Source organism: Mesocricetus auratus, unplaced genomic scaffold, assembly GCF_017639785.1.
Source record: "Mesocricetus auratus isolate SY011 unplaced genomic scaffold, BCM_Maur_2.0 Super-Scaffold_100003, whole genome shotgun sequence".
Classification (NCBI taxonomy): Eukaryota; Metazoa; Chordata; class Mammalia; order Rodentia; family Cricetidae; genus Mesocricetus; species Mesocricetus auratus.
The window spans coordinates 72,157,108-72,174,475 of record NW_024429188.1 but is presented as its reverse complement, the minus strand read 5'-3'; the positions used below and the strand labels follow the sequence as shown (position 1 = coordinate 72,174,475).

Sequence of the window (17,368 nt, the reverse complement as noted above, 5' to 3'; positions counted from 1 at the left end):
CAGTAACACACATTGCAGTACTCTCCTGCCTTGAAAACATAGTCACATCTCCTTACTAAAGGCCTGAAGTAGCAAAGCTATGTAAGACTGAAAGTTACATAATCATTCTACATGTTACTGGCCTAGAATACCTTGACATTAAAAAGTCTCTATTTGGGATTTTATGATAGCCAGTTAACTCATGGATTTTAAACTGTAAGCAGGATCCCAATGACAAGTCACATTTCACACCAGCTCAACAAAGTTTAATCCTAAAGTTGTATTAAGCCATGAAGCAGGAACTTTCAGGGAATTTCTCAATAACTTTAGTTTATTCCCTCCCAAAAGACGAACCACAACGAGGCAAGTTTCTTTTATTGTGATTTTATTGTCTTCATAACACGATCAGCTTAGAACTGGATCACTTGGCCCTGTAAACAGAACAGAAAAACAAAGTGTTGTTTTCTAGTTTTTAATGAACCTTACTTTATTCATGAGCTCAACACACAGCTTAGCGGGATACATGCCTACCATGGCCCTGGTAAACATAAACACTTGTAAGGAGACCATGTTGTCTCTTCCCTAATTACAGCAAAATCTATATACTGCAACCCTGAAGCCATTTAGACATGCTGGTATTCAAGACTTCAGATTTTTCAGCTAATAAAGCATATGAAAAATTCAAATCTGAAAAACAAAACCTAACCTTAAAACTTCTGCTCTCAAGCATTTCAAACAGTATATGTACCTTCAGCTATGACAATTCTCTTGGATGGTGCCCTATGGCACAGTTACCTTTACAAATGAAGCTATTATTTAAAAGGAGATACAGCTGGGCAGTGGTGGCACACGCCTTTAATCCCAGCACTGGGGAAGCAGAGGCAGGCAGATCTCTGGGAGTTCAAGGCCAGGCTGGTGGTCTACAAGAGCTAGTTCCAGGACAGCCTCCAAAGCCAGAGAAACTGTCTCAAAAAAACAAAACCAAAGCAAACAAAAAAGGAGGGTACCTTTCTCTTCTTATCGCCTCCCAGTTCAAAATGCTTGCATCTCTTAATAGCCAGCATCCTCTTAGATCTGCAGTTGGGCTCAACACACTCAAGCCTCAGCACAATCTTCTTTGTAGTTTTAGCCTACAAAAGAAATAAGTCAAATCCTTCACAAAATTATTTTACCATTTAGCTATGGAGGGGAAAAATTGAGAAGCCAATGATTTTGAGAACTTAAAATAGTAACAAAACCGCAGTTGTACCTGCCTGTATTCCCAGCACTCTTGAGGTGGAGATAAGCTGCAGACAATGAGTTTGAGACCTGCCTGGGCTACATGAGATTGTCCCCACACACCCCCAAAAGCTGCTATGAATTTATAGCCTTTCAAGATATTTGTATTGTTTAGTGGTTGAGCCAAATTCATGCAAGTACGAAATACAACTTTTGGAATTCATCAGTTTTTTTTAAAGAATTCAATTAGCCTAAGATCAGTTACTCACTCCCCTCTAATAATTAACTGAAGTCCACTATTTTAACCAGAGTTTTGTTGCTATTTTACAGTTTGAAAGCTGTAACACACATTTTCCAAGCAAACTAGCTGGACATCTAAATGAAGCAGCATTCTCATTACCCTACACCCAATCCAGGACCCCAGAGAAGTCATTTAATTTCTCCAGCCTTGGCAGAGGAACAGAGATGAGTAAGAAATGCTATGTTCCAGGACACTGCTAAATAGCTGAACCTAAAGAAGGAACCTCATTAAACTGGAGCGGTGGAAAGGCCTATTCACTTACTATAAGGAATTTCAAGACTTCACAGGACTGGAGTCAACCCAGATCTGACTAAAGTCTGTAGAGTGTAGGGAGCATCTCAGTACAATAGCTCCCAAAGACGCTAAAATGAAGGAATGTGCCCTTTCATGGCAGTACAGGGAATTGAACCTGGGGTGCTCATACTTGGCAAGCACTCTACCACTAAGCCTCTGTCCACAAAGATGCAGACACAATACGTTAATGGAAAGTCTTGCAGGAGTGCACATAATTCAGTTCTTAGGAAAGGGCACATTCCTTCATGTTAGCCTCTCTAGGAGCTATTGTAAATACTGAGATGCTCCCTACACTCTACAGACCTTAGTCAGATCTGGGTTGACTCCCAGCTCCACTGCCTTAGAAACATCCTGCCACAAGTCCAGTAACATTGCTGGTTTTAACACTATAGTAATGTTTGTAGAAAAGAGATGGCAAATGCAAGGGCCTTACCACAATAATCAAGAAGCATGACAAGCCGGGCAATGGTGGTGCACAGCTTTAATCCCAGCACTTGGGAAGCAGAGGCAAGTGGATCTCTGTAAGTTCGAGGCCAGCCTGGTCTACAAAGTGAGTTCCAGGACAGTCAGTACAGTTACAGAGAAACCCTGCCTCAAAACAAACAAACAAAAAGAAATAAACAAATCAATTAGTAATCACTAACCTTTTTCCGGAAAATAGGCTTAGTCTGCCCACCATAGCCACTCTGTTTCCTGTCATAACGCCGCTTTCCTGGAAAAAGTTATTTGTTATGATGTGCTACAGAGCATGTCAAAATAGCTGAGTGGAACAGTCTTAAGTGTAAATTTGGGCCCGACCTGCATTAAGAAATTTTAGTCGCACCCAAGGAAAGGGGGTAGACACCTGGAGTTGTAATATGTCTCATGAATGTCACATCAAAACCAAATTATTCATTCTGGCATGGCAGGAAACAGGCACAACCCCAGTCCTTTAGAGGCTGAGGCAGGAGGATTGCTTATTCCAGGCCAGCTTGGTTTACACAGCATCTCCCACCAACTCCCCACACCGTCCCCTAACCCCCGCCAAATTACATATAAGCAGCTCACCCTGGGCATACAAAGAGTCCTTGCCCTTCTTGTACTGTGTCACTTTATGGGGCTGGTGCTTGCCACATTTCTTGCAGAACGTCCGGCGGGTCTTAGGAACGTTCACCTAGTAAAAATACAAAGTGTTCAGAACGCGCAGTTGCCGGAGCACAGTGGCCCAGCATCCTCCCTGGATCCAGATGAAGCTGATTAACTCTGCAACTACTCGCTAAAACACAACGACCGTGTACATCTAAAAGTTGGTCCAGTCACACACTCCATCCAACAGTGTATCCACCCACAGCCAAATCACCCCGGCACTTGAATTTTTCCGCCCATAACTCGGTTCCCTTATGTGTCGCTCTCGGCAATGCTAGATTTCTTAGGTACATCGAGGTCTTGCGGGAGCCTTGATGCACTCTGGGACAGTACTGTCCACGCCAAGTGCGAGGATTAAGCTGGATACTACGAAACCCCAACACACGATCATACCATGTTGGCGGGAGCGATATCGGCACAGAAAGAAAGAGGGAAGGCCAGCGACGGAAGTTTATAGGAGGTGCCTGGGTGCACTTCCTCCGAGCCGTGGGAGACAGCTATCATAGAGTCTGTAAAGATCCCAGCACAGCGCCCTCGGATGGCTGGATGATCTGTTTCAGCAGCCAGCAAGCGCTTCAGCCAAGGCTGCGCCTGCAGTCTGGCTGTCTCCTCCACTTCCTCCCGCCCAGCACCCTGCAACCTCATTACTCCACCCCTTTTGGCGGACGTTGCAATTTGTTAGCTTAAGCGAAGAAAGCAATGTTCTTCCGAGACTCTGACCTCCCATGTTGGAGCAGAGCAGGGACTAGGGTCAGGTGGAGGGGTGTTCCATCTCAGCCTAGCATTCTTGTTCCACTTCAAGGGGATTGAAACGATCTTTCACAGCAAACTGTGGCTCAAGGAAGCCCTGGAAGGGAGCCAATCGCGTCAGTTCGTTTATTTAATGTGTATTCTGTTTCAGGCACGGTTGTAGGAGCAGGACATAGTGATTGATTGTTGTGCTCATCGCTGTCCAATTCCAGGCTAAGTACTTGGAAGAAAAAGAACAATGAAAGTAGCACCTTTTAGCCGAAGAAGTAAATTGGCTGATCTTAGTTGTGAAAACTGACAAAGACTCTGTCTGGCCAATGTTAGTTCTGAAAACTGACAATGTATCTATCTGGCTGATCTTAGTTCTGAAAACTGACAACGAATTTATCTGGCCTCTGAAATAGTTGAGGCAACCAAGAAAACATACCTCTGCACTTCACTTCCTTGAATACTTGGCAGCGGACATGGACATGTGTGAAGTACCAAGATAGTCCAACAGAGAAAGGCTGAAGGGAGCTAAGTTTTACAACAGATCCTCAGAGTGACTCTAGGAGGAAGGTGGTAATGCAACTTCCACTACCAGGGGAGGGAGGGCGTTGGTCCAGTGGCATATAAAAATTATTGGTTCAAGACTTTGAATATCCCCCATGGAAGGCCTCACCCTCCTTGGGGAGCATAAAGGGGATGGGATAGGGGGTTGGTGGGGGGCAAGGGAGGAGGGGAGGGAGAGGGAACTGGGATTGACATGTAAAAGAAGCTTGTTTCTAATTTAAATTTTAAAAAAGGGAAAAAATATTTGTCCAGTGTCCGCAGTAGTGGATTCAGGATGCCCACCCACCCCTCATGTATTCTGACTCCAGAACCTGGTTTCCTTTTGCTATCACATAATCTTACCATTATGCCTTGCATATTATAACAGCTATCTTTGGGGGCAGTGAGGGCCTCACAGATCCCAGACTGACCATAAACTCACGTATGTAGCTGAAGATGGCTGTGAACTTCCAATCTCTTTCCTGAGTGGTGAGGGCCACAGGTACATGCAATGTGCCACCATGTCTGGATGCCTGCCTCTTTTAATCCTGCCAGTCTTCAGGAGCTGTTTACTATTAGTAGTATTTTCCAAATGAGGAAACTGAGGCACATGAGGCATTACATTCACTTATCCAAAGTCACACACATGGTTATTTTTGAAGTTGGAATTCGATCTTAGGCCATTTGACGCTATATAGGCCTACCCTTAACCAGTGTATTACATGCAGGAGGCAGCTGCAGTGGCCTGGGAGCTAAAGTTAGGAGCCCTGGAACATCTGCTTGCATAACACTCCAGGAACAAGTTGACTCTTTGTTCTCCCACATTTTTGTTGGGTAGCCCAGGGCTAAGATAATAATAACAAGATAGCCTGCTCCATGTGTTTGGCAAGCTGCCAGCTTGAAGTCCAGCAATATTTTCTTCACTCTAGACTCTTAAAAATCTCACTGGTCTTCAGGGAATTTCTAAAGTTTTTTGTTTGTTTGTTTTGTTTTCCATGTAAGTAATCTGGAGATATAAAGACAATTAGCCTTCATCTAATCAAACTTTGTTCCTTTAATCGTTCCCCATGTGATGTGGTTTGGGGAATATTTTAAAATATTTAATTGACAAAATCACATTTGTTTAAGGTATACAATGTGATGATATATATCCATCTTGTATAATAACTGCCACAGTCGAATTAACACATCTGTCACCATGCATTATTGCCTGTGCGTGTGTGTGTATGTGTGTGTGTGTGTATGTGTGTGTGTGTATGTGTGTGTGTATGTGTGTGTGTGTGTAGAGGTAAGACACTTAAGTCTGCTCTCTTACCAATTTCAAATAAGAAGCAGAATATTACTACAGCCTCCATATGGCATATTAGACCACAAGAAATTACTCATCTTATAGTTCAAAATCTGTTCCGCAACTGTTTTCTTTTCTACATGTCTCTGCTCATTAATTGCTCCAAAATGAAGCACTCAGAACTGAAGACAAGACTCTAGGTATAGTCTGGCATTGCACAGTGTGTGAGACATTCACTTTCTTCTAGAGATATTATTTCTATCTTTAAAAAAGCCAAGTGTCAGAGTCAGGCGGATTTCTGTGAGTTCAAGGCCAGCCTGATCTACAAAGCCAGTTCCAGGACAGGCTCCAAAGTTACACTGAGAAACTCTGTCTCGAAAAACAAAACAAACACAAACGAAAAGCCCTATGTCATCTTGACTTTTCTCTCAGTCGTGTATGTTTCTGACTTGCCATTTCTCTCGGATGCTATCCGCAAAGTCCAGTAGTGTTTTCACAAGCCCTGCTGCCACCTCCTCTCCCTCTATGGGTATTGAACACAGGTCGTCAGGCTTGGCAGCAAGTGCTTTCACCTGCTGGATCATCTTGCTGGTCCGCCCTCTGGAAGACATTTGAGTCTATGCTAGCTTATTTGTTGGCACTGTTTGGGCATAGCCCTGTTGGTATGAATGAGTGTGCTAGATGAGTGGTTATGAGCAAAGGGTGCAGAAGCAGCTCTATCTGCCTTTCCCCTTTGCCTCCCTGTTTAATTTCCCACAGTGCTCCTACTAATTTGCAATTCCCACCCCAAATGAATGGAACATGTGACAAGGGACATCTGACTGAAGAAAAAGGGAGGGATGGTGAATGTCTGTGGTCACTCCATTGGTGACTGGAACAGTTACTGCATGTGACCAGGGAAAGGACATAACTCATCAATAAAGTAGAGAGAGCCACATAATACTCGGTGCCCATCCATCTATACCAGTGGAATGATTTACCATCCATCTATACCAGTGGAATGATTTACCAATCTGCCATTCTATAAATGCTTTAAACAAAATCTGGTGCTTTCAAAATTCAGACCAATTTTGGGCATCAGTGATATGTTTCTGTATTAGGGTATAGCATCTCAGGGTAAGGCAATATGAAAGTGCCCCATGAGTGAAGATGGACAAGGAAATCAGACACTAGGGCCTCTGCCACCATCATGTGGCAGACCCTGACTGCATTTTTTTTTTGAGAATCCCCTGGGAGAAGACCGAAGCTGGGATACAAACTAGGGGCCTGCTGAGAACAGTCAGGCTTCAAGTAACCTATCTAGTCTTGTTTACTGCTTTACTGAATCAAAGAAAATGCTGTTAATTGTTAATCTCAGAGAGAAAAAAATACCAAGACAGAATCTCCTATGTCGTCCAGGCTTTGAACTTGTGATGGTCCAGCATCCATCACCCTAGTAGCTTGATTCCAATTGAGTTTCCTCCTGGCTCAGCTCGTAAAGTTGAATCTTGAAGGAAGAATTATTTGCAAAAGAACATTCACCAAAAAAAAATTGGGGAAGGGCACAAGTCTTTGTGTCGGCTCACATTCAGGCATATTTATCTGTAGAAAAAAAGAGCTTTCTTAGAAAATGACTCAGCAGGGGAAGTCTTGTCTCTACCTCAGGCTATGTATTTCAGGGTCTCTGAGTGAGCCCTCTTTGTCCTTCAAGTCGAACTGCATGACCCTGAGTAGCCCCTCCTGAGGAGACAGGAGACCTTAAAGACACTGGCTTTGTTTGGTGTCTTGCCAACTTGGGCATCTCTCTTCTTCCTGTGCGGATCATCCATCCCCCACAGTCCTTTAGGTATGTCATCCCTTTACCCCAGGGAGGGTAGTCTGATGACCTGTTTGTTCTGTCCAGCCCCATCATCTCAGGGGACTCAGCAACCCCAGGGAAGGTAAGGTTCTCTCAGAGCTCGACTCTATCAGTGTAAGAGGTCCCAGGCAAATGAGGGAGGGAAGAGTTGGGGGGGACTAGAATAGGGAGAGCAGCACGGAACCAGATACCATATTGCTAAAAAGAAAAAAGGCATTGGTTTAAGTCAGGAAACAAAAAAAGGGAACTGAGTGCCTGTGAAAGGGTGGGGTTTGCTCAGACCTCCTTCCTCTCTGGACTGTAAGAATATGTCTCCAGGGCCAGTGTCTACGGAGATCGAGTCCCAGCTTCCAAGTCCAGGCATCTCATTACATCTGGGAAGCTACCTGCATTAAATCAGAACTGAGGTGGGTCTGAAGTGAGGTAGAGACTGGGTAGCGGGCATACTTACTTCTCTTGGAACCCTTACAGGCCGGACAGGAAACATGGCTGGTCCCATATATCTGCTGCTGGAGGAGACTCGTGGAGAGCGGGAGTGCATCGCTAGCAGTAGACCCTGCCCTCCCAGTGATGGAGGGGAATGTAAAGGTCTTCTGAAGACCGCCAGTCTGATGGGGTGGGTATAGGAAGAGGAAAGAGTGACCTGAGGTGACCGTCTAAAAAGTTAGCCAACGTTGGAAATGGAGCTCTGCAAGTCTTGGTGGGAAAGAAACCGTGCAGGCAGCAGTAGGGTAAAAGCAAGCCATTTCCACCAAATACTGTTTGAAGATCCAAAATATGTCCTTGTGTCAATGAGCGCCTTAGGAGAAGGAATTCCAAGAGGCCACTTAATATGCAAAAACTCTAACATAGCTCATGTGTCTCAAACGGCAGCGCTAGCTGGGGAAAGATCTGTGCTACATGGGGCGGGCGCCTTTTTGCTTGGCCTTCAACAGGTCAAATATTACAAGGATGAGAGCTGGCTCATCGAAAGGATTGTGTGGAGGCTGTGGCAACCTCGTGGTATTAGTGGGTAGGAGACAGAGCCAGCGGAAAGCAGCCTCCGCCCCAGTTGAGACAGTGTGGCCAACCCCTAAGGTCTTTTCTCTCATCATTGCCTACCATGTGCGTGGCTGCCTTTTCTCCTGGCTTCATTGTTTCTCCTCTCGTTTCCTTTCCCCTTTCTCTCCTTCCTCTTCTTTTCCTGGCCACTGTCCCCTGATCCAGTATCAGCACTTAATAGCCTTGAAATTGCATCCAATTTATCTTGCCACTTCCTCCTCGAGCTATTTTTCCTTTCTCTTCCCACTTCCCATCCGCCTGTTACTTTGCTTGGAACGTTCTTGCCAGGACTTAATGTGTAAATAAATATACCGTCCCGAACAGGCCCCTGGCAAGGGTAAGTGCTGTATCTCAACACCCAGGTTTGTTCCTCTTGAGTCCTGCCAGTGGCCCAGAGGGTTGGCTTAGGGACAAATGGTGTGAAGCTTAGACTACATTGCTCGGATCAAGCGAATGGAGACATTCTGAAGTGAGTGGCCAGACCTTCAAAAAGAATCGAATCTTCCTCACTAGTCAGCTCCCCGGGCTGGAAGGTTTATTTATCCCCTGCTGTGTATTTCCAGAGCAGCAGCAGGGGCTGGGGAGCCTTGCCTTTCCAGAGGCAGAATAGTGGCAGTCCAGAGACTGGGGGTGGGGCACACTCCCCACAGCTCAGAGGCTGCCCTCTTTGCTGTTAGGTATAACATGTTAGTTCTGCTCCTTCCCTCGTTTTGTATGCCACACTTCTGAAGCGAGTGTACTATTGCCTTTCTCAATTATTTGACATAAGCTACACAATGAAGATTCTCCTAGAAAAGTATTAAGCCCATGCAGTATCCCTTAAGGCTTGCCCTATCCACTCTATTCTGATTTTGTTTATTTTATTTGGAAATAAGGTCTTACCTACCTAGCCAAGGTGATGTATCCCAGACTAGTCTCAAACTTGTGTTCCTTCTGCCTTATTCTCCTGTGTGCTGTCATTGCTTGTGGACATTGCCACACCTGGTTGTACTTATTTTTTTAAATTCAGCTTGTTTAATCTACTTGTTTGTGCAAACATCAAGATTCCTGTTGCTTATGGCTGTTATGTTTTGTTCAGACTTTTTGCAGATGCCTTATGGGGGAGAACTAGTGTAACTTTCCATCTACTTATAGGGTCCTGATGCAATTTACATAGTCACTATGATTTGTTATTTCCATTTGAGAAAATTTCCTATAGAGTGTCTTGTCAGTGGTCTAGAGCCATAGCAGGAAGTTACTTAGTTATAAGGGGGAAGACACAGCTGCTGAAAACCAAAGTCTGGGCGCTCTCCAAAGAGTCACCTGTGTCTGTATGGTCTACCTTTCCCTCAGCGATGCTGAGATCTGATTGCTAATTCCAGAAGATAAAGGAGGGCCAGAAATTTGAGTGTAACAGAGCTCAAGAAGCAATTAAAGAAGAGCTGGGTGTGGTGGCACACACTTGTAATCCCAGCACTCAGGAGGCTGAGGCAGGAGGATTGCCTGGAGTTCTAGATCGATCTCAACTGCAGAGCAAGACCTTGTTTCGTGAAGGGAGAGAAGGAGGAGGAGGGTAGTGAGGGGAAGAAGAGGAAGAAGTACTTGTTGTTATGGAGGAGACTGGCTTATTTTACTCCAAACCTGCTTGGTTATGCATGAAGCCATCAGGAGAGGGGGAGGGGAACACGCCTCTGAGGAGCCTGAAACAATTGGGCCACGTGTAACTTTCAGTTTGTTGCAGAGGGTTCATACACAGTAATTGAGTATGATCTGAGAACTTTATAACCTAGGCTGTTTAATCACGGCCACCCCTCCCCACTTGCCACTCTTTGAAAGCCCTCTTCAAATAAGTCACAAAATGCAAAATCCTCAGGTAACACTGGCTGTTTGAGCCTCAGCTCTTCTCACTGCTGACACTTCCCAAAGTGAAAATAAAGTCTCACTCCTAGAAAGAAAGTTTAGAGAGTTACGAGGAGGTGAATTGTAGACAAGTGGGCGATTAAACCCAACTGGAATTTGAGATCACCGACGGCGTGAAAAAGTTAGTGTACAATAAATCCAGTGAGGAAAGTGAAGTGAAATGAAGTAAAAACGTAGAGAAAGGGAACTCAGGCTCTTAAAACCTGCTCTTTGCAGCAGAGATGGCATGCTATTTCTGGAACGTATTTTGACAATGTGTATCAAAATGCAAGATGCACACACAGTTTTCACATTTCTTTATGTATTGTGTGTGGTATGCTGTGTGTCTGTGTGGATGATGCCTTTGTCTGTGTGTGTGTGTGAGAGAGAGAAATGTGTGGTGATGTGTGTGGTGTCTGTCTGGTGTGTATGTATGCCTAAGTGTGTGCTGATGCCTTCAGGGTGTCAGATTCCCTTGAGCTGGAGTTGTAGGCAGTTGTGAGTGGATGGTATGGATGCCGGGAACTGAACTTGGGTCCCCTGGAAGAGCAGCAAGCACTCCTCTTAACTGCTGAGCCGTCTCTCTAATTTGTCTTCACCATTATTATTAACTATTGCTGGCGGTGGTATTGCTCTTGTTATTTAGATTTTGAGACAGGGTTTCACTGTGCAGCCCAAGCTGGCCTTATACTATGTGATCCTCACGTCTCAGCTTCCTGAGTGCTAAGAAGACATGCCTACTTCAAGCAATAATATTCAACAAGAGTCTTAGAAACTTTTTATTTTGGCAAAAAGTATTATTGCATGGATAGACGAATAATTTTAAATATAAGCAAACTATACATGATAAGTGCAATATGGTTCCAAATACAACAAGAAATGTGCACAGAAAAAAAATGAAAAAGATCCCAAAATGCTGATACATCTATATATGAGGTTTGTAATTGATTTTTAATTTTAATATCCTTGAACTTGAAAGATTTTCTACAATGAGTTTGTGTTATTTTGATATAATAGGGAAAACAAATGTTTAACCAAAGGGATACAAAAACTCAACTGAAAAATAAGGCAGATATAGCCAGGCGGTGGTGGTGCACACCTTTAATCCCAGCACTCAGGAGGCAGAGGAAGGCAGACCTCTGTGAGTTCGACACCACCCCGGTCTCCAGAGCAAGTTCCAGGACAGCCTCCAAAGCAGTAAAGAGAAACCCTGTCTCAAAAAAACCAAAAAGAAAAACCAAAAAAAATTAAAAATAAAGCAGATACAGTGGTAATCTTCCTATGATTTTGGTCACCAGCAATGCTGACAAAATAAGTAGGTTTCAATAGAGTCTAAACAGGTGTTTCTTGGGAATTTACCACTAATATGGGTTGCTTTGTTACTATGGAGATGACATTTTAAAGACCTTTCTTCTGCCTGGGTGTGGTGGTGCATGCCTTTAATCCCAAAATTTGGGAGGCAGAGTCAGGAGGATCTTTGTGAGTTTAAAGCCAGTCTGGTCTACATAGTGAGTTCCAGAACAGCCAGGGTTACATAGTGAGACCGTGTTTCAAAGAAAAGAAAAGGAAAATCACTGGGTGTGATATTACCACATAAACTAGGTGTGGTGATGTAGGCCTATAATCCCAACTCTCAGGGGATAGAAACTGGAGATGATCAGAAGGCCAAGGTCATCCTTGACTACACACAAATTGTGGTGATAACCTGGGCAACATGGGACCTTGTGGCCAGCAAAAGGGAACTCAACCTAAATCAATCTGGGAAGTACTGGCATGCTACAGAACCTACAAGAACTATACAGCAGGAGCTATAGACGGATGACAATGGACAAGTCACACAGTCTACAAGTATTGGTTTCCTTGGTGTCTGTTGTAAAGAATACATGGAACAACACATAGAAGATGTTGACCAGAAGCTGGACTGTGTGCTCAGTGGTAGAGCTCTAGACAAGCGTGCACAAGGTTCCGATCTTCATTCCCAGCACCACAAACATAAATAAGAAAATAATACTAAGTGCCTGACAGGTAAATGACACTGAAACAGGAATTATCTTCTATATTCCTACAGAGAGAATGGAAATGGGCAGATGCTTGATGGTCAAATTACCCAAAATTTAGCCGGGCGGTGGTGGCACACACCTTTAATCCCAGCATTTGGGAAGCAGAGGCAGGCAGATCTCTGTGAGTTCGAAATCAGCCTGGTCTACAAAAGCTAGTTTCAGGACTGCCTCCAAAGGCACAGAGAAACCCTGTCTCGAAAAAAAATTACCCAAAACTTTAAAGGAGAAATAATGAGAAAACGATACCTCTTGAATATTCTGGTTAAATAGTTGTTTGAAGTACTATTGACTTATGAAGAGCAGGATCTGGCTTTCCTGGCCTCTGAACAGCTTCCGGTTTTGTTTTTTTTGTTTGTTTGTTTGTTTGTTTGTTTTTTTCAAGACAGGGTTTCTCTGTGGCTTTGGAGGCTGTCCTGGAACTCGCTTGGTAGTCCAGGCTGGTCCCGAACTTACAGAGATCCACCTGCCTCTGCCTCCCGAGTGCTGGGAGTAAAGGCGTGTGCCACCAACGCCCGAAGTACTATTGACTTACATCTATCTCATCAACTCTCTTCAACTATAGGCAAGCTGTGTAACTTACTTAATAGTGCTCTAGTGTTGTCCCTAGTAGTATTTTATCTTGTCACAGGCAAGGATAATGGCCAGTGGTGCTTTCATTTATTGATTCTTTAAGTGCTATTTGTGTTAATTCCCTGGCATAGTGCAGTTTTTATGATGACTGAGCTCTTACTAAAAGGCTTCCTCTTTCTGGATTTCACTGCTGCATAGAGAGTTGAGAGGCTGCAAAAGGTCGCTTTGTATATTCCTTGTATTCAGACTTTAATGTTATAACACTGAAACTATATGTCACACAAACAACTCATATTTTCTATTATTTTTTCCCTCTTCATTTTCCTCATCTGTTTGAACCGCTCTTAGCACGTGTGACATTTCTGTCACTTCTGTTTCTATCCTGTCTCCCACCCCTTGATTAACACACAGGGGCAGCCCTTGTCATGCAAGCTTTGTGGTGGAATTGCCTCTATCAGCCAATGGAATTGTTAGAGGCAAAATGAGAGCTTCCCACAATAAGTAGCTACAAGGTTCTACCTGCTAACACAGAGCAGTCCTCTACACTGTGCCAGCATTCTAGAAGATGCAGATATAGATGTTTCTCCTTTTCTATTATTGGCTAATGGACCAGAGGCGTATAAAGAAGAACTACCACATTTTGAGGTTATGTAAGCCTGGATTGCTTTCTAAGGAATGAGAAAGAAAGTCAAGGGGATCGCAAACTGTGGAAATTAAAAGCTCAATGGTCTAGAGGTAGAGGCCATTTTCACTCCTTTCTCAGAGTGTGATGGTTACTTACTTCCTCATACTTAGATTAGCACTAAAATTTACCTCAGTACAGGCATTTGAGAGAGACAGAAGGCTTCCTCTTGTATGAATTGAATTTATTAAAGAAAAGAAGGGAGGGAGGGAGGAGGGAGACAGAGGAAGAGAGAGGAAGGGAGGAAGGAAGGAAGGAAGGAAGGAAGGCAGAGGCAACACTCAGCACATATCTTATTTTTACATAAGCATACGTCTTACAAGACACGAGAAGAGATTATCTGGACTGAAATCGATGCTGTGTCTAGGCAAGGAGTGTGTCCACTAAGATCGCATAACATAATTGAAAGTAAAAGGCCTCAGGAGCTTTACTCTCTAGCACGCGCCCATAATCGGATATGGTTTCTTGGAATGCTTTTGATCCTCTTTACTGCTTATACTACTCAGTTTCCTTAGGGCTTTATTTTGCCATATGTAACTTGGGTCTGAAGAGGGACTTGGTTATAATTCACCATGAAGCAAGAATGATATTATTACAAAGATCTCCGTGACTTAGCAGCTAATAAGACTAGAGTGTGGTTGCTCTGTTGCCACTACTTGTGAGTAAGTGGAGGATTGTGCTATTAAGAGGAACTTCTTTGGAGTTTGAGCTGAAACTGAAGGTAGGACTGATGGCCCATAATCTTGTCAGCTTGTCACTCTGGTGGGAGTCCATTTTAAGCAGAGGCCAAGAACGGAGACTCATGTAGCAAGGTGCGGGGAAAGGTTTGCATTGCTGCATCATTTTCCCCTAAAGATCACCAACAAAGCATTAACCCAGTCCACTGCCAGAGACAGCAGCAGCTGTGTGGTACACAGAAGGCAGCAATCATTTTGACATCCTTTTGAATCTGTTCTTGTCTTCTCTTCATGATAGTAGAACTATCATCACCACAAGAAGCAGAAAGGTTACTGGAAATAGCACCAAGATTTAAAAAAAAGTCACACCCTTTCTCTCCCTACTGAAAAAAAATCAGCTTTTCAGAGAAAACAGTGAAGTGCTGATTTTATTTATCTGGTTTCCATAGTGCCACCAAAAGCAAAAAGATTAGTGAAAATACATCTCTACACTCCTTGCAAGGAAAGAGCTCCTTCTTCCAACAAAGCTCCAAGGAGATCTGATGAATCATTTTACTCTCTGGTCTGCTTTATGACTGTCCTCTTTCACTTATGTTTCTAATGAAAGTTTAGAATTGGTAAAACTGTGCATAAACTTTAAGTGTTTTGTGTGTGTGTGTGTGTGTGTGTGTGTCTGTCTCTGTGTCTGTGTGTGTCTGTGTGTCTGAAGAAGCCATTGGTGAGCCATGCCTGGTGCTGCATGTCTATAATCTAGATAGTGCTCTAGATGCTAAGGCAGCAGGACAGGCCTGTCTGGGCCACCAAATGAGTTGAAAGCCAGCATGAGCTACACAGGAAGCTCACGTCTCCAAAATATAACAAAAATTTAAAAGAGGCTAGTGATGGGCCTCAATGGTTGAGTACCCATGTTCCAAAGACTCTTTGATGGTTTTATGGAATTTCTAGAGTATTCTAAGCATATTGTTCTTCCCACATGAGTACAGCTAGCTTTTTGTTGTTGTTATTGCTTGTTTGTTTTTGTTTTTCGAGACAGGGTTTCTCTGTGACTTTGTTCTCTGTGACTTTGGAGGCTGTCCTGGAACTAGCTCTTGTAGACCAGGCTGGTCTTGAACTCACAGAGATGCACCTGCCTCTGCTTCCCGAGTGCTGGCATTAAAGGCGTGCACCACCAACGCCCGGCATGCAGCTAGCATCCTTAAAAGTAACATTGCTTTTTTTTTTTTTAGAAAAAGACTATTTTTATATTTTCATTGTATGGTTATGAGTGTTTGCCTGCATGTACATATGTGCACTGTAAGGATTCAGGCATTATGCTGGCCTGCCCCTGTCACCTGGCAGAATGCACTCTGGCAGTACCCTGGTCAGCCTAGGGTTCCATGATTGCATGGTCTGCACGCAGGTGCAAAGGACCCCTTAAAAGAAAAACCTCCCCGCCCACTTACGCTCTTTTCCAGTTCTTCCTGCTCCTCTCACCGGGCTCTCTCTTCCCTCTCTCCCCGCGGTTCCCCTGTCTCCCTCTTCTCTTCTGTCCTCTCTCTCTGTCTCTGTCTCTTTACCTCTTTTCTCTTCCCTTCCCCCTCCCCCCTTTCTAATAAAACTTCTCACTTAAGCTCTGTCTTCCTGGCATGTCCCCCGGCCACTTCCCCCCTCCTCCGTCTGGGTCACCCTAGCCTGCCATGGAATCCACCAAGGTCCCCCAGGCAGGGTTCCTTTCAAGTTTTATCATAACATGCATCACTTGCATGTCTGGTGCCTATGGAGGTCAGAAGAAGGCACCGGATGTCCTAGAACTGGAGTTACGGTGTGGGTGCTAGAAAGGGAATGCTGGCTGTCGGCAAGAGCAACAAGTGCTCTTAACCACTTAACCATTGCTGCATAGTTACATCACTTTTACCTGGTGCCAGCTAAAAGGAACCATCTATGGAAACGGGAGCAGGAGGCCAACGTACTAATATACTGTAGTAAAACTGCTTTCAACTTGGAAACGAAGCCTCCCTCCTTTGTAACCCAGACAGTAAGGCATGAGCTAAATCAGTTGAATGGCGGTTATTGTGTGTTCATAAGTACAGGTGAACCCTCCAGTGTCCTTTTGGCTACAGACCTGAATGGATCAACTTCTGAAAACCTACGCTTATTGTTCAGGAAACTGGGAACTGAAAGTCCTGTATCTGCCTTAGTGAAATTCTGGTACCTGAATGATGCTTTCTGAGAATATTAGGGTCAAGAGTTTCACAGAGATGTTTGACATTTACAGATTCTGGCCATGTGTCATGAAAGGGTAAATAGTGTATTGTGGTGTCTAGACATTGCCAAACACCCTGGTATATGGTGTTGGTTATTGACATTCAGTTCCCTTACATAAGAAGCCAGGCTTTGTTCAGTGTGCATTCAGTGTACCTGAAATTTGACGGAGTTGGGGACTGCCGACGAAGGAGGTCAGGAGAAATGTCTCCTTGCTAGTGTTGCACGTGTGGCTTTCATTGACAACAGGTAGCAGGGCAGAGGTGGGACGAGGAGTGATTAGAGATGGCTGTGCTAGAACCTCAAAAGCCTTGCATTATCCACAGGACACAAGTGAGTTCTGGAGAGAGGAAGCCATGGCTGCAGTGATCCTGGAGAGCATCTTTCTGAAGCGCTCCCAACAGAAAAAGAAAACCTCACCTTTAAACTTTAAGAAGCGCCTATTTCTCTTGACTGTGCAAAAACTTTCCTACTATGAGTATGACTTTGAACGTGGGGTAAGTTAACCAAATGTGAAGTTTGGATTTCTCCATCTCAAGGATTTGGTCTTAGAGCTTCTGTGAGACATGAGATAGGTCTTCCATGGCAGAAGGGACAGTGGGTGTGTGTGGGGGGGGTAGAAATAAAATAGACTTAAGTATTTCAAACTCTAAAAACTATTTCCTAGAGTAGAAGTAGGTGCAGTCAGGCCAGGGAAGAATTCAAGGGTGTTAGAGGCTGGTCAGGGTGTCTTCCATGGAATCTTCCTCATTACATGCTTGTTGAGAATAGAATCCAAGGATTCAACATTGCCTTTTTATTTCTTTTTGTTGTTGTCATCATTTTTTTTTGGTGGTGGTGGTGGCTTTTTTTTTGAGACAGGGTTTCTCTGTGTAACAGTCCTGGCTTTACTGGAA

General features: G+C 44.0%; 2 protein-coding genes across 2 annotated transcripts in view; one reads left to right on the top strand and one right to left on the bottom strand.

The window, feature by feature from the left end:
• Window positions 1–347: 347 nt before the first annotated feature.
• On the bottom strand, window positions 348–3,577 carry LOC101840367 (60S ribosomal protein L36a). The gene is made up of 5 exons (XM_005072489.4): window positions 3,311–3,577; window positions 2,840–2,945; window positions 2,437–2,504; window positions 987–1,109; window positions 348–410 (listed from the first exon to the last, which is right to left on the bottom strand). Exons 1-5 carry the CDS (start codon window positions 3,560–3,562, stop codon window positions 390–392), a joined length of 570 nt encoding a protein of 189 aa, XP_005072546.2. The 5' UTR covers window positions 3,563–3,577; the 3' UTR covers window positions 348–389.
• Window positions 3,578–7,599: 4,022 nt separating this feature from the next.
• Window positions 7,600–17,368, top strand: part of Btk (Bruton tyrosine kinase) — a 43,974-nt gene continuing 34,205 nt past the window's right edge. Inside the window, exons 1-2 of the mRNA XM_005072490.4 lie at window positions 7,600–7,730; window positions 16,799–16,969. Coding sequence (XP_005072547.1) covers window positions 16,829–16,969 — 141 coding nt within the window. The 5' untranslated portion in view covers window positions 7,600–7,730; window positions 16,799–16,828. The remainder of the gene's footprint in view (window positions 7,731–16,798; window positions 16,970–17,368) is intronic.

Coding starts and splice junctions, on each gene's coding strand:
- LOC101840367 (XM_005072489.4), bottom strand. CDS start 3,562: ATGAGGTTGCAGGGTGCTGGGCGGGAGGAAGTGGAGGAGACAGCCAGA. Junction 1,110..2,436: donor AGCCTATTTTCCGGAAAAAG/GTTAGTGATTAC, acceptor TTTCTTTTGTAG/GCTAAAACTACAAAGAAGAT. Junction 411..986: donor GAGGCGATAAGAAGAGAAAG/GTACCCTCCTTT, acceptor TTCTGTTTACAG/GGCCAAGTGATCCAGTTCTA.